The sequence below is a fragment of the Mycetomoellerius zeteki genome, unplaced genomic scaffold (assembly GCF_001594055.1).
Source record: "Mycetomoellerius zeteki isolate Tzet28-1 unplaced genomic scaffold, Tzet1.0 scaffold310, whole genome shotgun sequence".
Lineage (NCBI taxonomy): Eukaryota > Metazoa > Arthropoda > Insecta > Hymenoptera > Formicidae > Mycetomoellerius > Mycetomoellerius zeteki.
The window spans coordinates 235,880-261,805 of NW_017257295.1; the positions used below are offsets into that span (position 1 = coordinate 235,880).

Genomic DNA, 25,926 nt, shown 5'->3' on the forward strand with positions numbered 1-25,926 from the left:
TCGTCGTAATTAATTCGGCACCAGCCTGCCGCTGGCTTTCGCGCGTCACGCAAGAGATACAGAACGGAAGAAAAAGGTCATGCTCAGGGATTATTAACGATGCCATGGATGAGCACGATTTTCAAATTTACGTCAGTTGCATTACTTCCGCTTCTCGTACACGCAAAACATAAAAATTACATTAGTCTTCAAAAATGTTGGAAAAATTTCACTTCTTTCCATCTATCTCTCTGCATAAACGCGTGTACGCTACGTATTTTCCGGAAACCCGTGTTTACTACAGTTTCTCTCCAAACTGTAATTACATTTGCAACTGAAAAAAAGCGGTCGTATTTTTATAACTTGAGTTTTTAAATTGCTAGTACTTTGCTACAACTGGAAGCTCGTAATATATCTAACTATCCTACCTGTGTAAAATAAAAAATATTTGACACTTTTGCGATGAAATTCGTAACGTTGTATGTATCCTTGCAGTTATTATTAGCTTTTCATGATTTTCTTTTATAATATTTTACATGCTACATAGTGATGTTTAAATAATACCGAAAATTGTATCACGCTTGTAGATGTGAAGTATCACAGTTATAATGTCGTTTTAACCAAAGTTGACATAATGTATCAAAATTTTCTTTATACGAACTACTCTCGTAAATGTTTTAGATTACACAAAACGGACGATCGAGCCAAGCTACATGATCGTATGTGGTCGATTAAGAGGGTCGGGGTTTTAAAAAGTTTGGCTATAAAACGTTCCGTGAGTATAAAATTGTCAAGTATTCACGTTGAAAGATACTTGAAAGTATTCTTGTCACATTTTATATATTATTCTTGTCACACAATAGTGTGTCACTATTTCGTGATTCAATCAGTGAATTTATTTTGGTATAATGGCAATATTTTTATTAAGTTTGACTCTCGTTTTGATTGTATTATAACGTTTCATTATATTTTTTACTAAAAATAATTATTAATAGGAAAGGAATTTGTAATATATTTAAAGATTTACCATGCACACATACATGTTCCTTTACTTAAAAAATTTTCTTCTTTATTAATTTTTTGAAATTGAAATTTTTTATTATTATATTTCGTAATAATTTAAAGAATTTATGGTGATAATGTCTTGAAATTGTCAATGCTCAAAATATTACAGATTTTCAAATATATTTTTTAATATTATTAAATTAAATCAAACTGATTTTTTAAATTTATATTTACCTATCACAAAGCATCTACAATATTTTCATTGAGAAATGCATTATTGGTGCTTAAGAGATGATCGTATATAGTCAAATGTGATGGCTATTAGCACAGTATGTCTTATTTTCCTAACAAACAATATCTAACGAGAGGCTTTGTTCCATCAACTGTACTTAGTCGTCGCTAGTTGATCATCCTCCGCCATATACCTAGTCGTCAATTATTCTAACAAGCAACAATAATCGGCGCGACTTCTCCATTCTCTGTTCGCATAAGATCTTCAAATTAATCTCGAGGAGAATTTAATTAGTTGACGAACAATGGCACTGTGACGCGAGACAGAAACGCGGGGATGCGGAAACCGCGTCGATCAGTCATTCACAGACCGTCAGGTACCAACATCGATTACTCTTGCCGAGTGCACTTAATCCACGGCGTATATTGTTAAGCATTAATCGCGACAGCGGCGCTACGCGGAATGCTACATCGTTCAGTGATAATCGATAATCGTACCACTCCGCTAGCGCGCATGATGGATCATACTGGAAAATTCGATTATCGGCTCCATTTTTTGGTAATGTGACCAATCATTCATCGGCCGGTGAATAATTCTCGTCCTTATAAAATATTTTGCGCGCCGGTAAATTTTTTCGCAAGCTTGGCATAGGCAGACTCGAATTTTTAAGATCGTGTTACTTTAATATACTCAGAAATTTTCGTGTGAGTTTAAAAACTCACATTTTTAATCGTAAAAACTATTAAAAATCTCAGTTATTTATTTTAAATATGTAATATTCGCTAATAAAATACTTTTATATAATACTATCAATTTTATTTCAATTTTTTAATGACATTCTTTCTAAAATAAGAATAAATTTTAACAAAATACCGTTCTAAGAATGTTCTCTATTCAGCTACTAAAATTTTCATCGTCTAATGGTATTGTATCAACTGGTTACACCATAAATATTCCATGCCGTTTGAGAATTTCGTTTCTAATTTTCGGTAGTGCAGTTGAGCATTGGTCAGACGCGTATTCGTGTCCGAGCTCGGTCGTCCACAGATCTAGTAGGTGCAGTGCTCGACAAGCGAATCGATGGTTTTACAGCTCGGTCCCTTGCACTGCGATCATGCTATTCAATATCGCCAAAGGTTCACTACTCGACGAGTGAGCGCTGCTTTTATTGTACCCAGCGAATGTGGCCTCCTTCGTCGATCGTCGATGTTCATTCGCTGCTATACGAGTCGAAATGAAAAGGCATTTTCAGCACACCTATTACTTCTTCAATGTTGGTCCGTTGCGTTTCCCCATTCGAATAATAGTAGAAAATTTGACATTTGACTGATTATGAATATTCAATGCGCTGGCTATTTTGCGACTTCGTTGTAACGTGAATTTATCGAGAAAGTTTGCTCAACAGGAGCAATTTACTAGCATGTAGATATTATAAAGTTCGTTACATTTTGTTTTTTCTTTTTAAATATTTACAGTAAAAGAGTTAATAGCAAAAAATGCCAGAAATTTTTTGCATAATATAATTTTTGAATCCATTTCATTGTTTCATGTTTTTATGAAAAATTTCGTAAACATCGAGAATAATTTATTGAAATATATTTTCGTATAAAATATTCTGACGGATAAAAAAAAGTAAAATGAAATATTGAAGCTTGCATGTACGTAAACTTGTTAATGGAGAAATGTATAATTATATTTTTAGTAGGTAGCGCGAATTTTATAAAAATCTCTTACACGCACAGAATGTTACAGATTATTTCGTTTACTTTATACAATGTAAAACGTAAGTTAGAATTTATGTGATTTTAATTATCAGTTCTGTTCTGTGAATTGATATTCTCATATAATTTAATATAATTTAATTATCTATGTGTCTCAACTTAAAGTTAAATAAATAAATCTAAATGTAATTAAGTGAATAATAATCAAATTTAACACAAATCAGAGGGTCGATCATATTTGATGAAAACGAATTTTGTTGTTTAATAATATTAGTTCGGTCAAATGAAAAGGTGACAAGTGCTGTAGCGACCACCTCTAGCATGATACCAAATAATCTGTTATGCATATTTGATGTTGGTTACATACGTGATGTTACGTGTGCATAACATGCATGTGACGTCACGTACCCTTGGACAGGAGGCGTTGGTAACGAGTACAATTAGTTGCTTTATCGTCCAATTAACTGGACATTAAGTGGCTAAATGGCGTTTTGACTGGCAAATTCGGTTGATGAGGAACGTGCAATGTTACATTTTCTAATTGCTGAAGATACCATGCTGATCGACATTCATTTCATCTTCTGTGACACATAAATCTTCATTGTACATGACATCCATCTTACGATAAATGTTTATGTGTCACAGAAAACGAAATAAATATCGATCAACATAATATCTTCATCAGTTAGAAAACGTGTCACCACACGTTGTTCTTCATCAGATGAATTTTCCTGTCGAAACGCTGTTTATCCTTTTAATTAGTGAACTGAACGATAAAGCAACCAACTGTGCTCGTTGTCAATGCCTCTTATCCAAGAACACATGATGTCATACACACATTATGCACACGTAATATCACATATGTTGCCAACACCAAGTATGCATAATGAACTTTTTGATATCATGCTGGAGATAGTTCCTACAATACTCGTTACCTTTTCATTTGAATAAACTAATATTATTGCGAATTTTTATAATTTTTAGTTCGAACAAACTGCGCACCGATTATTTGCTGAAACAATACCGGACTAAAACTAAACTACGTAATATCACAAATTAAAGTGACAATCTGATGCTAATAAAATTTTAATCAAATTTAGTTTTTGCCAAAGGAGTTAATGAAATTACAACACGGAACTACGTGACTATATAAAACATTACAAGCTGTTTCTTGTGATTCTGCGAACTGGTTTTATGTACATAGGTCTTAGAGCGGTTGGCCGTTTTAGTGTACCTTAATATCGTTGTATATTGATTTAATCTGGCTATAAAAAATAAAATATTTTGAAATATAAAATACATATTTTATCTAACATCACAATAAAGTGAATTGACGATTTTGTCAATTTTCCTATATTTATATTAAACATAAACTAATAAACATATTTTTATGACAATTTATGCATAAAGGTTTTAATGCATATCAGTGTGCACTGAGTGCATCTAATAGGTATCACTATTAGTTTATCGATATTATAGAACATACTTTACGGCGTAAAAAATGATAATAGTTCCTAAAAATAGAAAACAGATAAAGAACACTGTTAAAAAAAGATCGTTTTTTGCCGCAGCCCACCAATGGACACGTAAAACATAGTGAATTTTATAGATTTTGATCCGTCGAACATTATGGTGCTGTTAGTTTTCACTGAAAATGTGCCATGTGGGGAACATCGTCATTTTTTAGATTTAAGTTATTATATAATATTTTATTTTATGGTGTTGTATGCATATATATTTATATTATTTTATATATATATTATATTGTATTCCAATATTTTCTATCGAAAAAGTTAAAAGCTTGATTTCTCAGAACAAGTTAAATATTTTTTAATTTTTTTATAATGTAACATATAATATGTGTTTACGGCATAGAAATGTTTTAATAGTATGATTTTTGAAAATATAATAAGTAAATTGTTATCTGGATGCAAATACTAATTCAATTATTGGCAATTTTTAAATACTGTCGAATTATTATTCACATTCGAAATTGGACGTTTCTATCGTGAAATCTGGCAACGCATTTGGGAAATAGCAAAAAATACCTGGCTCTAATGCAAGTTACAGCGACACGAAACTGTGAGTACACGCCACGTATTTTTCTAAAGGTACTTCGGAAACAATAATTATTCCTTTCGTCTTTATCGCCGATGGCAATTACCACTACCTACATTGCTTTTATTGCTTCTATTAGCACTAGATTCTCGTTGAAGATTCTCTTTAGCAATCGTAAAAAAGCAATTAACTTTGCGTGATGAATGGTTTCTTCTGTGATATTGGGTTTAAATCTGAAAATGTTGAATTGTTGTTTTTGGTAAAAGAATTTTCTTTTAAAAATAATCACACTTTTTCTGTCTCTTTTCTAATTTAATAATTAAGTAAATTAATAAGTTTAAAAAAGATAAATATACAGAGTGTATATATGAGAGATCAAAAACTCGCGATTTAAAATACTCTAGCAAGAAAAATCTCGGAAAATTAAGTAAAAAAGTTATTTGTAAATTTTTATTTTTTAAGCAGTAATTTTTTAAATAATAAAGATTTATAAATATGACCAATTACAGACTATGTTTAAATGGCCATCTGTCCATAGGTTGCACGTCCATTTTGAAACAAATCGATTTTGGGTGCAAACGAAGAATCAACTTGTTTCGGAATGTGCAAATGAAAATTTATCGATTGATGTCAATCTCGTTTTTTTAGAATTCGAGCCAAAATTGTGTTTTTTGAATCGTGAAGTTATCGCCAACATTTATTTGTTAATAACTTTTGAACTGAAAGCGTACAAAAAATCGACTTGTTTCGGAGTGTGCAAACGGAAACCTATCGATTCATGCCATTTTGCGTAACTGCGATTTGAACCTATTTATCTGAGTTGATTGTCCTCGAAACTTTAGTTGTTAATAATTTTTCTTACTAAAGGTGTGCACATGAAAAATCAATTTGTTTCAGAATGTACAAACGAAATCTATTAATTGAGACTATATAAACCTAATTTGGTTGCTGTGGTTGGGGGACTAGTATGAAATCAGCTCTCCCTTAAAATTTTTTTTAAATAACTCTTTTACCAGAAGTGTAACAAACAAAAATTCGAAGTGTGCATGTGTAAACGATGAACAATCACACACAAATGAGCCATAGAAAGTTAGTTTTTTCAAATGTTGTATGGCTAACACTTTACACGGGTTGCATTAATACTTATAGGTGACCATTGATCATCTCGATCATCATCTAAATAAACGTAATAATTAGCCATGTTTAGAGTTCAGAAAATATTGCTTAAAATAAAATTTACTAACTTTTTTATTATATTTTTTATAAAATTTAATAACTTTTTTATTTATTAGTAACTTTTTTATTTTTTTCTGATTAAAGTATTTTGAGTCGCAAACTTTTGATCATCCCGTATAATGAAATTTGGTTAATTTTGTGATTGGAATAATGCAATGCAATGATATAATAAAGCGTGTCATAACAATAAAATCTTTAAATAAGGGATCACTGAAAAATTACTTGCCTATTATTTGATAAAATAAATAGATCTGATATTGTCTATATTATAAACAGTTTACAATTAAAAAAGTTTCTTTTGATTCTGTCGAGTTACAAAAAGATTGTATACAATGTTACTTTTTATGTCTTTTTTGTAGAATTTTGAGCGTACAAGTACTCCACGTTTTTGTGAGTCAGGTTGAAGTACGATAATGAAAGGTAAAATGGATTTGACTACCATACCGGAAATGTGTTCAAAGTGAAAAGGAAACTCGGTAACGATCTCCCTTCGAAAATTCGAGGGTTGCTAGACCCTTCACAAAAGAACAGGAAAATTACCGTGTTGAATGAGATCGTATGCAAAAGGCTGAAAAGACTCAAAATCAAAGGGCTATATAAGAACTAAACGCAAAAAAATATTTTGCTGCTCCAGCTACAATTATAACTGTTTTTTATATCTGATGATAGAAAATTATATATCATACGCATAGAATTTATAGGACAAATCTAAATTCTATCTCTGTCATCTATATGATTAGATGCAATACATATCCAATATGATAGTATTTGCTAGAAATTTATCTGTTCCAGCTATTTTTCGTACTTAGATAATTTTCGTTGTACTGCAAGATCACTTTTTTAACTATACATAATAAAAATGTTAAGTTAAAAGGAAATGCTGTTTAATGAGAAACATAATAATACTATTAGATAAAGTACATTTCGATAATTTTATTAGTATAGATTGTTTTATAAATTAATACACAAAAATTTAATTTTCAATTTGAACCAGTTATAAACAATTCATAATGCTTAAATAATTTAGATTAAATAAGTTCAAAATGTGTTACTTGTAAATCTATTTAAATTGAGTTTATGTATTGAATAGTATCGCAGTTGTATACAATTAACTAGCACTTAGATAATTAAATCTTTATAAATAAGAACGACATCGACAAATAAACGAAATCAAAGATAGAATTACCAACGATTCAAAAGTTGGATTACCGTCTTCACGAAAAACCGAGACAAATCATCTACTCGAATGTGATGGTACTAGGCCAACTTCAAAGTGCTCTTTTTTGCTTGAACCAGGGTGGCTTGTCATGACTTTTCATAGCACTGATTCTTTCAAAAACTTTTCCATTTTTATTTTTGTAGAGTTGATTCGGTGCCATGAAAAAAATATCAACGTGAACTTGTATGAACATAAAATAATTTGTCGTTTTTCGAGTAACGATTCAAGTATATGCGACAATGAAATTTACCACAGAATGGAAATGTATTAGCGTTGTATGTTATACGCATTGTGTGTTTGTACACGTTATAAAATTTTATACTAAATCTAGATTATAAAAATATTCTTCAAAAATTGTTAGCTTTCTTTTTGATACACATTACTTTATTTTTATTTTTTATTTAGAATTGTAGATTGTGTGTGTGCATACGTATTTTAATTTTTCACAAATCAATTTGCAGCTAATAGATGAGATTTATTTGTAATATTTAGAAAAGCATACAAATTAATTTAACTAAAATCACATTAGATCATAAAATCTCTTGTTACGAGAATTTAATTTCTCTTTACATATGCCAGAATGTGGTTCATACTGGCGGAAAGAAATTTGGGATGCGGAAGTTTGAATTTATACGACGTTCTAGACTTTACGCTCGTTTCAGCCGCAGTTTCCCAATTTTATGGAAATTCGTGCAGCTCCTATATTGGTGGAAACAGAGATGGAAGATTTAGCAAGTCTGCGGTACATAGCTGACTGTTACTTTCTAGCAGTAAATGTACGAGCAAACGTACGATGCGAGTAGATTAATTTTTTTTAAATTTACATTTGACTGTCGTATAAATTGAAATAGTTTTTGCAATTTTTTTTAAATGCACTAAAAAACATGAATAACAAAATGTGTGATGTACGTTATTGAAAATGGTATACAGTATATATAGTATTGACACGATTTTTGTGTGTATCCATAAAATGTTATGTTGCACTACGTCATTCTTCGTCGATCAATCTTCATTCGAAGCATTGAAAGAGACCTTCAATAGAGTGAAATTCACTGCTCTGTGCGAGCACTATTGTTGCGATTTAATGTGCTATTTGCCGGACAAAAGATTGAGAAAATGTAAATTTTCCCTCGATTTCGTGTTTTATTCTAGCTAATTTGAAAACGATTTCGTTTATTTTGTTTACTCGATTGCAAAACTGTTACTCATGCAATTTGTGACAGTTTAGCAAGTTTAATTACACGGTTTATATTTTTGTTATTGATTTTGAAATTTTAATATGTACAAGAATATTAACATATACATATACGTGATGCAAGTTTTCTTTTATATCGACTCTGAGAATAGCGCAATTTCCAGAGAAATTTTCTCATGGGGTAAAGTTGTGCGCCGCACGTATCAGGTCTTGGGGATTAAGGCAAAAGATATGTCGGATTACTTTGGGATATATAGTGGCAACCTCGCAATTTCGCTTTACTTTGAACATCCCTAAGTCTTAATGCGGCTTAAATGACTTTAACGCCGCTACGACCAATGTTATATTCTCGTGCTTTGCATAGGTGAAACGCGCATTATGCGTTTACGAATAATTTCCACGGATTGATTCTGCGATGTTGCAATATCGCTGAAAATTTTTAAAAACTAGTGCATAATATAAAGTTGACTTGATAGAAAAATCCGAGACGCTGAATAGAAGCCATAATAAAGCAGACTGTTCTGCAATGTCGTCTTTTCTCCTCATCTTCTTCGCTATTGTCGTCGTTGTTATCATCATCGTAGTCATGTTTCTTTAACGTGACCTCCCTTCTTCGTTTTTGAATCTGTCTTCTATCTCGACCCTTTTACAGGCAAATTCGCTTCAAATTGCTTCTGAAAATCTCATTTCCACTGAGATCCTTGTCAAAAAGAAAAAGAATTACGCGCTGTTATGGCAGATACATGAACCGCCTCCAATGTAGTGCGCGATAAAGAATGTGTGCCGAAAAGAACGACCTGGCGAAGTATCTTGAATGAAACAAGAAGAGCACAGGACGAAAATACGGTAACGTACGTAAGGAGGATGAGAAGACATGACGGTATTTTCCGCTCTTTGAAGATCGTTGATATAAAGCTTCTTGGAACGATGTTTTCGTGGTATATGAATCGTATCGCGTGAGCTATGCTTGCGGTTAAAATTACGAAGCGAGTTGCGAACGTTGAAGGCATGTACGCACACATGGAAAACGAGTGAGATATTTAAATTACTTTCTCTTAGAGTTCATTCAATTAAGAAAAAAATTTCTCAATACACTAGAAGCGTTCGATTCATATATTTATTTTATTACTGAGTTAAAGAGTAAAAAAAAAGAGTTATTCTTGAGACAACTTTTTCTCACAAGTCATAAAATTCAAATTTTTTTAAATTGAAGATACTTTTTTATTTTGAGAAATATATTATTAAAATGTGATTAATGAAACTCTTCTTTTGAATTAAAACTATTAAATTATGCTTCATTAATTATATCTTGTTAATTAATGTCCCTCATAGAATATGTCACTGTTATATTTTCAAAATCAGTGATTGCTGATATTGAGGTTGCTGCATCCAAATTCGTAAAACTACGAATTTCTAATACAATTATCAAATTGAATTCAAATATGCCTTGTAATATGACGTGACACAAACCATGTAATACACATCACATGTCAAAAACGTTATTATCAAAAGCATTTATGCTCAACTATACACAATTGTTTAATAAATTAATTAATATGGAATGATTAATTAATAGGTACTAAATATTATGTACATCACTAACGAAACAATAACTGCATCCAAATTTTAATATAATTAGTCCAAAAATTTCAACATTTTTTTCTGTATAGCAATTATGTAAACAGTGCTCTATTAAAGTTCTGGAATTTTCGATACGCGTTTCCTGAATTATGCACTTTTAACTTTGTTTCACGAACAAAATTGAGAAATGGTATTATTGTACCCCATTTGTTATACAATAATATGATTAATAATTAATGTTTAAATTTAAAACTTAAAAATTATATTCGTCAAAGTGTTGACATACATATGACATTATAAGAGAGTTAAAACGGCATGACATTATCTATGTACGCGCGTGTCAATTTCCGCTACAAGACATCACTCAAAGTGTTGCTGCTGATGTCTTTATTCTTCAGCGATCTGTAACGTAAACGCTCGAATTCCGTAACTTTCAAATCAGGCGTGATCAACTAGTTCACGAACTATTATTTGCGTAACCAAGATTGATGGTAGTTATTTCTCTCCCTTACAGGAAGACGCGGTGACACGGCGATTCAATACGGAACTACGAGTGTTCGACAAAGACTGTAAAACGGGCGCGAACGAGGAAGTGGAGCCCGTTTCGGGAACCGGTGAGATTCAAACACGAAACCTGGGTCAAGGTAAGTTTATCATTGTATCATTATCAATTATAAGATTTTTTAAGGTCTTAAATGCTATGTAAAACGGAAGATGTACAGAATTTAAAAAAACGCAGTAAAAAGTATGAATTTTCACGTAATTAATAAATTAAATCAACGTTTGATTTAAAATTATGTTTTATTATAACATATATAAATTATCTGCTTTATATTAAAAGATTTGATTTGATGCAAAACAATTACGAAACACGTCAATTTTTTATGCACATAATTTTTTATATAAACAGTTTGAGAAAAATTACCGTGTGCTCGTTTCTCATTTTTGCAAAAACAATTTGTATCTCGCGTAACCTTATAAAAATGCAAATTGATTTCCAGAAGAAAAGAATGATCTTTTGAAAAAAGTAGTAAGTAACAGAGTAGTATGGAAATACTACTAGCGGAAGGACTTTTGACATCTTGTCTAGAAATACAGTTACATCGTCGTTTTTAATGATGCACGGAAATTTTAATGGATTTTTCGCACCGCCAGTGCTTGACAGTTTGTGCATTAAAAATTTTTGCCGCGTCCTCAGCGATTTTAACTGAGTTTCAACGTGTCGTTCACACGCGTCGACTATGCCACTCAAGCGGATAATCGATAGAATAAATTATTCTATGTCGATCATATGACAAACTAAGTTTCACGTCGATGTTGATGCAGAAAATCATATTTTGCTGTAAAAGTCAATTTAACCAAGTGTTGCCCACATTATTACAATTTATGGAATATTACTGCAAACTTTTCTAAGTGCTTAGAAAGAAATTAGCAATTATTAAACAATTGAAAATTTAATAGAATATTTTACTTGTCTTTTTTGAAGTTATAATATGATTAAATTAAGAAAATAAAAACAGAAAAATGTAATTATAATTATTATAAAATAAAGAAAAATTAGAATAAAAAATTACTTGTAATATTACATCAATTAATTAGGATCGTGTTATGTACACTGATGGTCGCTTCAAGGTTCGATGATTATTGTACAACAATGTTAAATTTGTCATCAAATTTTGCTAACTGCAAGCGGAGCGAGCCAATTTGGTGGCCGCAGGTGAACATTGTCTTCCGTTAATTAATTTCGGTCCGCTAAATTCACTGAAAGTTTCGCATAGACTGGAAAGTGACTTGGAGTATTATGCTGTAACTTCTCTTAGGGTATGACCTTGCGCTTACACGATGAAGCTCGCACTGATGTGAACGGTGGTAAAGGCAGTGTAGTGATGGCAATAGGGCTCGTGAAGAGCCTTAGGGTCAAATACCAGAGCAACGCGGTATTTCAAATCCATTTGGGCAGAAATGCAGCTATTCGTAAATTGCTTGAATTAACATCTGTAATGTAAGGATAGATCTTGTCGGTTCTTAACGATAAAATTTTATTTTTATACAAAAATTTTTCCAATATGTGTAACTTGAAAAGTTCGCTTACTATCTTTTTTATTTTATTTCAATAAATTTAATCCGAATTTGTGTTATTCGAGGAAAGAATAGTTATGTTGAAATATCTCAAAATTTTTAGTTAGATACAGATCTGAAATAATATTATTGGATCATCAAAATAATTATGCTTCAGATTCTCGTATATGGTAATTATTCTGATGATTCGACAAAAACATTTTCAGCTTCATATCCAACCGAATTTTCAGATATTTCAGCAAAATCGTACTTTCCGTGTAAATAATATTTTGCACGTTATTGTCTTATTATTAATGAAAAACAAATTTGTATAAAAGTTGTTATATAAACTAAATTTTGTTATTATTAATATGTGTGAAAATTAATTAAATTGTATTTCTTTTATCGTGAATTATCGGTAATTAATGTATCAATATTGGAAAATTAATTAGCAATATCATACATACCTGTAATATAATTTTGATAAATTATATTATCCGATTATAAGTTTACGAGAAGCATTTGGTTGAAGAAACAATATTTTTACGCAATTCTTGCGTCGGTTAACTAAAATATTAATTAATAGCAATCATTTTTGTAAAGCCCTGATTAGATTCTGTAACTTTTGGCGCGCGGCGAATCATATTACTGTTCGATTGATATCGATCGTGGAGGGACTTTTGGGAAATGCAGGCGCATTGATCATCTCAGCAACCTGCCCTGCCGGGCAAGAAATGACTGGAACTTTAGATCTCCCACGGGATCACGCGGCTGGTATGTACACAGGGCGAATTGGGTTGAGGAGAAATTTCAGGCCCGGAGATTTCGCCCTGTATTAATACCCGCGGGGCAAGAAATTGCAAACAAGATCTCCGCGCCGGCACGTGAAATTAATCCTTCGTGTGCAACAGTTGAGGCATCGTTGCGCATAATAGCACCAGCGCCCGTTTAGAATTACGACAGAAGCGACTCTCGGGTGCATGCAAAGATTAAATCGCGCCCGCAATATTCCGTCCGCTCACGCGACTGCTCGACGACAAGCACGCGAACATTTATGAGAGACAAAACGTTTGATTGCCGTACGATATCTCAAAAGCGACTGAAGTCAGAAATAATGGATGCACTTTAAAAAAAGGGTCCGAGACAGAAATATTTTGAAAAAAAGCAGAAAATTTGAATGTATTTTATAAAATAGATTTCATAAATACACCAATAAATACGTCATTTAACAAAATAGTTTTCCAAGATAAAATTAAAAAATGTATAATTGAATAGGTTCTGTATGCAATATAAACTTGTATATGGAATAACAATAAAAATTTATATTTTTTGCACTCTTTTCTTTCTTATGCTTATATTAGATCGACCGCCAATACATATATCATTTAAAGTGGCAAATCGATCAATATAATGTTTATTGTAAATCAATAATATCACCAAAATCACATCATAAAGAAGTAAAAAATGAAGCTTTAAATTATAGACTATCGACGTAATATTTATGACGAAATTATTTCATAACTATGGAGAGAGATATACATAATCTTACACAATACGTTATATGAATTAAGATACAATTTATTTTTCTGTAGAATGAATAGCTATATAATGGTAATAAGTAATAGAATAATATTCTCAATTACTATTTTTCTTAATTAAGCAATAATCACAAATTATAGTACTACAATTCATTAGCGATACATTGGTTAAATATTGATATGCGCAGTGAGGATATATTAGTTCAAGATATTCTGTCCGGTACCATCCGACCTTCCTCTATACTTATTTACTTACAATTATTGCCTGATTAAGAAAAACAGTAATTAATGATGTTATCCATTATTTATTCATTAAATACGACGATTAAATAATAATATATTTTACGGTGATATACTGTCACAAATGTTACGTTTATTTTATCGTTATTTAGCTCACTGACGTCAAATGATGAAAAATGGCCTTGTTGTAATGGCGATATCTTGTTACTTGAGATGCAGTTACTATCTGTCGTTAACGCATCAATAACCTACTGTGACTCAACATATCGTTAATTGGATATCATTGTTGCTAATGCAGCGTGTGCAGCGGCGAAGCGTAATCCCAGATAACAAGGGGAAAGGCTGAACAATAACCGCTGTCGCGAAGTAGAAAATGCCGGTCAGTGTCAGACACGTAGTACGAAGACTGTTCATTGCTGGATATTCAGTCGCCTGAATGGGAAGTCAAGGGAAACGAACGAAGGAAAAAGGAAAAGTTTAAACTAGAAAGAAGGCGAATGGTGGAATGGGATGCGGATGCGGAGGGTCCTAGATTTCCTTCCGAACGACTACCTTTCGATTCCATCGAAGTTACACGAGCCGCTGGATTCCGATCCGAGAGCCGGTCTCTATCTCGTTCTGTCTCCTTTTCAATGGCGCTCCGCTGGCTGGGCTCTCTTGATTGCCGCAACAAAATCAATGCTCGAGAGAGAACGACGATGGGAATTGTGATGAACGGATGTGTGCATGCTTCGTTGCTCCGTGTAAATCGTTCACGCGAGAGAGTCAGGCGAAATTTGAAGCTCGCTGGTTAGGAATTGCGGGTTAGAACGAGCTAACCATTTCCCACATGATTTCCTACTCGACAAACGCCTTTGCTACTCAGAGAAGAACGTATCAGCAAAGTAGTTTTATTGCAGTTTTTATTTAATTTGAAATTCTTTAGTAGTACATAGAAATATTTGTTTCTTTATAAAATGAGGGTGAAGGATATATTGCAGCATTAATAGAAATAAATAACATACAGATAAATGTTATTATTGATAATTTTATAATATCAATAATAGAATTCCAGTACACATGTTAGAATTTTCTTCTACTATTCTTAAAGAACAGAAAAGTTTTATATTATTATGTACAGCACTTGCATGGTGCTAACCTCTTATTGCAATACAATTTAGATTAAAAAAGTTAAAATTGTTGTTAACAACTTACGAAAGTTCTTTGTGTGGGAGACATAATATGTTGCCTTCTCGGGATAGTGCTGATATAGGAAATAATATGGCCAGTTTTATCATTGAAGAATATAGGACGAAGGGAGGTAACGTTGTTACGAATGGCGCTACTGATAACGCCCGTACGGTACGGCGCGTTTCGAACTTTAATCGTAGTTTATAGCCGACTCGCTTGTGCTCTAGTTTCACTTAGTTTCGTGTAATGCGCAAAATTGCAACTTCATCGCGTGGGACGTCCTCGCGAAAAGAATCTGTTTCCGCGAAAAACGGCCTAGTAGTAGTTTAACGGAAGCTTTTTTTACCGATTTTATACGGCGAACTTCATCATTTTGTAATCTAAGAGCAGTGAAACAATAAACTTTATAAATATTAAATTCTATTACATAAATGCCAAATATTAGTTCTAAAATTAGATTATATCACTGCGCAGTGTACAATAGCTGATCGATTATAGATTTGTTTGCAATTGCAGGTTGATTGATTCATTAATCGTAAACAGTAACGCGCACGTTATTGAGGTACAAATTAATATAACAATTGATGAATAGTAATAATTTCTTTATAATAAAGTAATCACATGAATAAATAGAAATTATTTTCATTAATAACAAAATGATCTATTCGAATATGAATTACAGAAGAAATTCATTTAGTAGCAGTTGGGTTTATTCGTTTATCCAACAATTTAAAGAGCTCTCATTGTTCAGTGAAATTGAGAAAAATTTGTTTTATCATACGTGAGCGTACAAGGAGTGTGATAATGCATCGATCGAAGTTTTGCAGTTAGCTCGTGTACTGTTAAACGAGTGTGCACCTGTTTGAGTCTCAAGTAGCTCATCACTACGCAGTACGTGCATGGGTATACACGAGCATGCAAGGAGCATTCTCTTGTGGTACTTATACCGGTCCCTATCAGCCAGGGCCTCGCTCGCGCATCTGTGTCAAACATTATGCAGCATGCAAAAGCCTCTTGAAATGCAAATATTTGCCGAGAGTGCAATTAAGGCTCTTGGTGCAAGGAAATCTTGAGCGTTCCTCTATTTGCCCATTGCGCATTGTCGAAAAGACGCTATTCCATCTGCAAAAGTACTACCGGGAGTCAGAACCCGTTTGTATAATGGAAAAGAGTATTTCGGTGACATTTCTCCAAAATGATTTCTGTCAGAGATATGACATGTTGGAAGCATCTGTGTGAATGTTGTTATCATATACGGTGCCTGACAAAAGTTAATGGAATATCTAATGTTTAGAGGATAGAGAACCAAGCACTGCAAGCACACACATAAGGCTTCTATGTGTACTACTACTACTATCTAACGAGATTGTGACGTCAAAAGAAGAAATATACATACAATGAAAATTTTTGCAAATTATATTTGAATAGAAATAGTTTTCATAAGAAAATAATTGCAATCGATAGAATAGACTTATAAAATGTGTACCCCCCCATAACTATTTTCTTGTTTCAAAGAGAAATTAAATCATATCTATTTCTATATATATTATTAATTTGATAATATACAGGGTGTTTCCAAATTAAATGGCAAAACTTCGGGAGCGTGTAGAGGAGTAAAAAACTAAGAAAAAAAGTCCTATAGACATATGCTCGTTTTTGCTCCGTTTCAGAGAAATCGAAAAAAAATGTTTACATTTCTTGCCATATCTAGCACCGACATATTTGATTACATTTTCCACTTTCTGTTATGAATTTGTCAGTCGCTCTTTGAAAGCCTTTAACAGTAGATGAATTTTGTCTTTTGCAATATGCCGCGTACGTATTCTAATAGTGAATATGCTGATATGGTTTTTGTATACGGTTTCTGCAACGGTAATGCTTTAAAGGCGGTGCGAGAATATGCACAGTAACTTTAGCTTATTTTGTTTTTTATTTCGAATAATTGATTTCCAGAGGTCTATAGTTATTTATTAATTAACTAAACAAAAGGAGAGTATTTTTCAGTATTTTAATCTATTGATTGTAAATTACAATCTATTGATTGTAAATATTATTTTATTGAAATATATTTTCATATTAATATTTTTTACAAGAGCTTTTATTGTGTATTTTTTCGCTTATGATATTACAATCCATCTATCATAAATGGTAGTGGGTGAATAGGAGCTTTTTCTCCGAGATTTATTTTTTATATTCGGCATTAAATTTACATAATATTTCATGACATGTTGAATGGATAAAAACGATTACGATGTAATTTAAATAAAGAGAAGTTTTCAAAAGCATTTACATTTTCGTAATTAAACTGGGAAAGCTGTTTTCGCACAATAATAGATACATATTTTGCAAATTATAAAATTGAATGTAGGTCACGAGTAAAAAAGATGAAAGCAAAATTATTATGTGGATGACCAAACCTTTGTCATGATAACTGGATTGACGAACGTCCAGACACGGGTATGACAGACATTCTACGCATCACGGCGCAATCATGCGATATCTACGGTTGACTGGCGCCCATTCCTATATTCTATAGGAATAGCATCAGTAAGACTTAGAACTTTGTTGAATGTTTGATATTTGTTCTATTAGTTTCAAGTATGCATGAAATTGCACAAAATAACTATAACTATCTCGCTATTTCATGATGAAAGAGAGAGAGAGAGAGAGAGAGAGAGAGAGAGAGAGAGAATTTATTAAACCTTGTAATGACCTTTGTATTATTCTTTTTAATATATTTACATTTATATAGTAAATATTTTTTAAAATAAATTCCGCGTAGGGGGTTGATTTATTTTTTAAATAGAATCTTAGTATTTTTTACCATATGACTGACGTAAGATTAGTTTTTACTTACGGAGTTAAGGTTTCTTCTATTATTATTACAACAAATCATGATTTGTCGAAGGACAAAATGGGTGTTTTATTGTTGTGAGCTGCCACAGATCGTCATTTAAATTCTGTAAGGACGCTACTAGGGGCCATTTTTCTGCTCATACAGCAATCCCTCCCCTTCCGTCGAAACGGATATTTATGCCTCGTGTTTCGTAGGAATCTCAGGAGTTCAAGAACACGACGCGACGCGACGGTACGATTTCGCATCACGAAAACGCGGCGGCAGGCAATGCCGGCAGACATTTCCATTACAAAGACAGCCGCTTTTGGGTGGATCAAGCCGCAAGGATGCTACTCGAATATGTATGTGAGACACTCGTGAAAGGAGCTGCCTGACCTCGAACTCGAAATATATCCGTCAGACTACCCATTCCGACGACTCCTAACAGTTCCGGAATGCTTTCCTACGCGTATTTTCCGGAATATGAAAGATTGCAAACGTAGAAATATTACGATTATTTTCAATATTACGATATTCAAAATGCGTTACGAAAAGTGATGCTGTTACAACAATCATTTATGCTTTAAAGAGCATTTGTACAACAAGCGGTAATTTAAGAATAGAGTACAATATGTAATATTTGTTTTCATATATCACAGATTGTGAAATTAATTTCAGTAGCGTTTCATTTTATATTATATAAATTTTGTACGTTGATATTTTTGTTGAATTAACTACATAAAATTAATGGCTTTATTCATCGCGCCGCGCATTCGTGAGAAAGATCTCAAGAATAATAACATAAGAAAAACATAAGAAAATAATAATGAATAAATGAATCTATTTGTAAGTTTTAAAGGCTACTCATAGTTTCACAATATTGGCATAATATTGCCACCGAAATAACATTGCGTGGATTGATCGTATTTGTCTATTTTGTTTTTAAAATGGAATTTTTTTATCTGAGATTAGACAAGAAAATAATGACAGAAATTCAAAGAAATAAGAGAAAGAGGTAAAATACCAAAAAAATAAAAATTGAAGAAATAAATATATGTAGATAGAAAATAAATCAAGAATGTGGAAATTATATATGATATAAATCAGATAATAAAAAATAAATCGTATAGTATTATCATAAATTATAATTAATAGTAGGATAATAAAAGTTTGATAATTAATAATTGAGTTTGATGAAGATAATTTCTTTGATGAACATTTCTATAATTAAGCCGAATAGAAAAAAATTGCGGGAACTTTATTTTTCTTATATAGGGAAGGAAACTTTGCGAGACGGATGTAATTAAGTCATAAAAGTTATTGGTACTCTTCAAACTTTTTATAATCTTAAAAATTAAAAGTTATATAAAAATCAAAGTTACTAAATCAGTTAAGATATCTTTTAAGAAATATTTAATCAAGAACTGTTGATTTACCTTTGTAATAAATTTCTGCGTTATGTTTATGGCATATATGTATATGTTACTAATTTTTTCACAGCAAATGCTTCTTCCGCCATGGTTTCTTACCATCGATTTTCCTCTAATTTCCGACTATTTAAGTTCGATATAATCTAGTTTCGCGGTATGCCATACGCATAAAATTTCATATGATAAAATCGAAATACATTAGAAATTGATTAAGTTTTATGTAGAAGTATGCCATAGCAATTGCCTTTGAAGCTACAAGTAATCCTTGTACAAAATTCGAGCCTGAAAATCGAAAGAACAATGATAACCTTGAAGAATAAAGAAATTTATGAATTATTTGCTAACGTAGACATTCTTAATTTTGATAATTATTTACGCTGTACGAGATTTTTTATTAATTAGTTTAAAAATTAAAAATTGAAACAAATATTTTTTATATTTATAATTTTATGAGAGACATTACATTAATCTATCATCCTACCATATTGCTTGTCTTTTATATATCTAACCATATAATAGATAATATAGCTTTTATATAGCGTGAATCAAATTTATGCATATTAATTAGCAATACGCGTTTATTTGAAATTGTTTTTACATCTTTGTATTCGTTAATATGTTTACATCTCTTTACGGTACTGAAGTTAACATGTATTTTATTTTTAAATGTATATTTTTTAAAATGATTCATATTAATCGCTTTTAAATAAAATAATTAAATGATTAATTATTTAAATGATTATAAATGGAAAGAAACAATTTACATAACAATTAAAATTTGCTGTAACACGTTTATATACATATTAATTAGATTGAAATAAATACTCTCATCAATTAGAATGATAATGTTTTTATCAAATCTTAATAATAACTAATTTTAATATTTTTATTCTGAAATCAATTCTTTTCTCTTTTCCTTTTTTTAAATAATGCTAATAAGTTCACAAAATAAAACGTAAAGTACATAGCAACAGCTTACTTAAAGCTTATCAAAATTTCTTTGAAATATAATGAATAGAATAGTCGTTGTAATTTTATTTTATTAAATATTGAATATTTCAAAAGGAAAATAATTTTCTAAAAGCCTGCAGTCTTGGAGCTTGTTTAATATAACGAGCTCTGTGGCGTACACAAGGACGCCGCGTACCGTGTTGTCAGTCGCACAATGAGACTCGAGTCGGCAGGTAGCGGCGTGTGGCTCTCTGCTTGTCTCCGGATTACCTATTAAAACGCAATCACGTCAAGTACGAGGAGAAGCTAAACGCGATTATTTTGTATGAAACAATTAGCTCGCGATTATCGGCTCATATAATTAAATTAATTTTCACGATTAATTGTAAATGAATCGAGTATACTTTTATTATACAAAGTAAATATGTCGAATATGTCACTTCAAAAGAAATGGAAAATTATATAAAATATCATTTTATTGCAATATTTATACGCGTGCAGACAATAAAGAGTTTCTTTAATGATATTTAGATTTAAATGTATCTTGCACTGAAGATGCTTTAAACGTAATTTTTCATCATTCTTTTGGATTAAGGGCGTGAAATACACGAATTATGATACTATATACATTTTTGAATTTTGATTTTATATAATTTATAACTAATTTTAAACTTTATATTAAATGTTGGATAATTGTATCTAAATTAGTCATTAAATTTATTTTATTAATTAAAGTATCACATCGCGCGGTTGATTAGAAAGCAGATATATTTATAAATCCATCGCGTTTCGATAGGATTCCGTCGCAGTGTAAAATAATAAAGTGCGCATTATGTATGATTAATACCGGTAGTGTCTCGTCAAATGCGGATTATTATTCTAATGCTCAATATGTGCGGTCGTAATTAATGCGATTGTGTATACGGGTGCATGAATGATGTTGAGAGAAGGAGGAGACCAGAGCTTTCCAACGGAGCCACACCACTGCTGTGTATTAGTGAGTGACATATTATTTATCATTAAGGTAATGGATTTTCATTAAATTTAGATCATCATAAAATTTAGATTAGACTCAAGATTAGAATAGAATATATATATATATATACAAATGTATGCATACATATGAAAATTAAAGCACATAAGAATATAAATAAATATAACTCATATAGATTTACATTAATTTTGATGGCCTATACATGTTATATATACATATAACTATGTAACATATATATGTATATATGCATACACACATACATAATGAAAAAAATAGTGCCAAAAAATTAACGCGGATATTGGTGTACAACTTGAATTTATTACAATTTGCATTTATATCAACAATGCTGAAACTAGCAGATATTTCGACCAATATACATATATATCATGTATATATTGTATATAAAACATAAATTAACGCAAATATTTAATGTTGGAGTTAGTATAATTGTTAATTTATTGAATGTTAATTTTGTTATTTATGTAACGACTATGAATACGAAACTAAAGTATTATAATCGAATTATATATAAAGCTTCAAGTTGAATTATAAAATTTAAGCATAGTACACACACACATACACACACACATTGGACTATTACGATTCGTACCACGCAATAATAAATAAAATAAAATTTTCCTATGCTCGGCCGATGCCGAAAAATGTCAATACTTCATTTAGTTGAATCAAAAAATACGTCTGTGAGATATAAATTTGATATTTACCTAAATTCGTTACTATTAACACCCAATTCATCGTCATTCGCGTATCAGGTGTTCCTTTATCTCTTTCCTATTATAATATTTTATTTCTCATGAAAATAGAGATAAACCTATCGGAGTTTATAGTCAGAGAAATTAGTACATTTGTACAATATTTTGTTAATTTTGTAATTTTATTAATATTTTTATATATACATATATAATTCTCTTTATGATTTAAATAAGTTGTATATTTACAGAATAACAATAACTATCGATTATAATTAGTTAATTCAAACGGTTAATTAATTTCAAAAATTTAGCCTTTGTTTTCTATTGATTATAGTATGAATAAATGTATTAAATCGAGGCACTATGTCACAAACAATCATTTCGAATTTATTGGCGAGTCTGCGAGCAAGAATATATGTCCATTTATAGTTTCATAAGTCTAAAGGAAGGACTTAATTTGATGTACACACCGGGGTAAATTTCCTTTATTTTAATAATTGTCGGAGCGAAAATTAGATTCCTAGAATTTAATTCAAATTATCTTAATTGACATCAACAGTTTATATTTACGAAAATGGAGTTTAAACTAGCTTTACTATTAACACTCTCCTGTGTTTACTCACCACTACTACTTCGGATTGTGATGTTAAAAGCTAGAAAATAAACAATAAAAATTCTTGCAAAATATATTAAAATAGAAATATTTTAATAAAACAACATTTACAATCTGGACCTGGATCAATTTTTTCAGTTCGGTTCGGTTTCGATTCCGGTTCAATAAAATATCGAATAAATGTTCCGGTTTCAGTTTCAGTTATTTTTTACCAGTAAAGAAAACCGAATCCGTAAAAATTACGATTTTTAATGTTTTTTTTCGGTTCTACTTACTCGTTTTTTTCTATTTATTTTTTAAATTTATTCTATTAAGAAGAGCAAGGGAGAAGGGGAGGAAAAAGAGAGGAAAAGAGAGCGTATTCATCCGTTCAATCTAGAGAGCCTAGTCGAAGAGACGTCAACTGATCACGTAACTCTGAACAAAAATTACGTAAACATTATTTTAAGCACATTTCTCTTGGTCCTTTCTTACAACTTATTTTATTCTTATAGATAGATCTCAGTTATTTATACACAAAGTCTACATATGTATTCTTGAATTTCATGACTTAGAATATATTCTTGCACATGTTGATAAGGAAGATCTAAATAAAAAAATGCTAGTATCTTAAAAAAAGTTTACATTAAATATGTCTCGCGATCCCGCCAGATTTCTTATATCATATGAGGTGTTGGAGGTATTTGCATTCCGGTTGTTAAGAGAGCTGGCGATGGTGGTATACTGGATTGAACATTGGTGATTTCGAATGGTGAAGGACCAAAGATTAAGAATAAGGATAAAGATCAAAAATTAAGAACCGAATAAAGAACCGAAAGAACCATAAAATTTTACAGTTCGGTTACGGTTTCGATATTATAAACTTTATAAAATTTGAGTACGGTTTCGATTTCAGTTCACTAAAAAAAAGGGTTCCGAAATGTGGCTTTCGGTTCCGACTTCGGTTCGGTCCGGGTCCCTGCTTACAATTGATAAAACTGACTTGTAAAATATACCAAAAACTTTTTTGTTTTGTTAATTAATAAACAACCATATATCTAGAAATAAATTATATACAATCAAAAACGAAATAAGCTCACAGCTGTGACAACTGTTAAATTAATAACATATAGAAATAAATGTAATTTAATTTCTCTTCAAAACAAAAGAATTTTTCGGTACATTTTATGATTTTGTTCTATAATCAATTGCAAATATTGTTTTATTGAAAAATAATTCTATTTGAATATAATTTGCAAGAAATTTTGTTGTATGTTTTATCGCTTCTGACGTTACAATCTAGAATAGCGAAGATGAATGAACTTAAATTATAACTAAATTAAATTATAACTGATTTTTATATAGAAGGAACTAATTATGAGAATGTGCATTCCATTTGAGTTCTACAACGGTCACGAGTATTATTTTTCTTTGTTTAACATTTGACACACAACGTGGATGAAATGATTAAATTCTATGAGAGTTGTGAGCGTTAAGTGGAACGCAGCCTGAGTGTTATTTTCAATTGTTTTAAGTTAGAGATACATTATAAATAATTTTTTGCTTTAATATTTTTGGAAATATATATTATATAAATATAATATATTAATAGATTATTAATACAATAGAAATCAATGTATGTCATATTAAGACGTAAAATGTGTACAGAATTTACGTGGTAACGAATGAATCAGTAGAAATGGCACACTGCAAAGATCAATTTCTTGTCCATCTCAAACAACGTGGCTCTCTTCAAGACGATAACAAAATGGATATTTGTGATCTCGAGTCCTTCCTGCACAGTCTTGATACTTTAATGTATAAAATGAATGATATAGAAGTGTTGCAGGTATATTTTATCAAAGAATGACAATCGCATTTTTTAAATAAAAAAATGTTAGACTTAAAGTTTAATATAATTTGGCAATACTATTTTATTTAGACAGCTTTTTTGAAAATTGACCCATCTGATGATCCTCGAGTTGCATTTGATCGTTTCTTTGCCAAGACACAGTTTCCGTATACATGCGAATGGAAAGAAGTCGATAGACAATTAAAAATTCTAATGAAAGATTAGCTTAATAAAATTGATTATAAAACAATGCTCGAAAAGATTTATGTTATTGCGCTTAATTTTCTACTATTAAAGTAATATGCACGAAAAGATCGATTTGAAATATTTGAAAATTCAAATACAGATCTGAAAATTATTTTGTTGGTCAAAATAATTATATGGGACGTCCAATTATGATGAACAATATTGTTAAAAATTTTGACATTTTAGCATCTATCTTAAACTACTACATTTTCTACATTTTCTGAGAGAAGAAAATGGTTGCAATTATCATAATTTAATTATAATTTATATGCCATTTATATATCATTTTATATAGATGCCAATTATATATTTTTTGTAAAACTATAAATACAATAATAATAATTATTATTATTATTAAGCAGTAATGACTATAAAAATGGAACTTTTGATTATAAAACCATAATTATTTTACCATACAATTATAGTGGCAAATACTAAACACTTTTCTCTCAGTGTACATAATTATTTTGATAATTTAATAAAATTATTTTTAAATCTGTGCGTAGCTAAATTTTTACGAATTCCAGCAAAATTGTTCTTTCCTTGATGGAATTTTGTAATACATTTTGTAATACTCGCACAAGAGTTTTTTGCACGCGTGTAAAAAGCTAAAGATGATACTTTAACAAGTCAGGCGCCATATATTAGTTGGCGACAACTTTCAAAAAGATGAGATGTGATTATGAAACTGGAAGAAAGCTTTCAGGCGAATCAGTTGCTGTATTGCACGATAGTAAAGTATGAGTGAAAGAACAGAATGGGAGAGTGGAACTTCGTTCACACAAGTGTTCGCCGTTTGTTTCTACATGTCTTTTTGGCCATTACGTTGCTGCAAATCTATTGCGAAGATGAAACAAACGGACGAAATTTATTCTATTTCACGACAAGTTCCTTTGTTATATGCATGTGCGTTCGACTCTATGTGGCTCATTGCTTCGCGTGGTATTGCTGCGAAATATTCGTGTTTATCGAGAAACGCAGCAAAGGTTGAGAGGACAGTCCCTAATATCGATCTCCCAGCTCGATACATAGTTTATTGAATTTGCGACATAGTCGGTTATTTGTTTGTAAAGAGAAGAG

At 31.1% G+C, this 25,926-nt stretch overlaps 1 protein-coding gene across 2 annotated transcripts in view; it reads left to right on the plus strand.

The window, feature by feature from the left end:
• Positions 1-25,926, plus strand: part of LOC108724788 (uncharacterized) — a 140,339-nt gene that overhangs the window by 52,835 nt on the left and 61,578 nt on the right. Inside the window, exons 1-2 of one of the 2 annotated variants that reach the window (XM_018451401.1) lie at positions 1,645-1,774; positions 10,741-10,870. In XM_018451401.1, the coding sequence (XP_018306903.1) occupies positions 1,679-1,774; positions 10,741-10,870 (226 nt within the window). In that variant the 5' untranslated portion in view covers positions 1,645-1,678. Of the gene's footprint in view, positions 1-1,644; positions 1,775-10,740; positions 10,871-25,926 lie in introns of those variants that run through there. The other variant, XM_018451402.1, reaches the window with a different exon arrangement.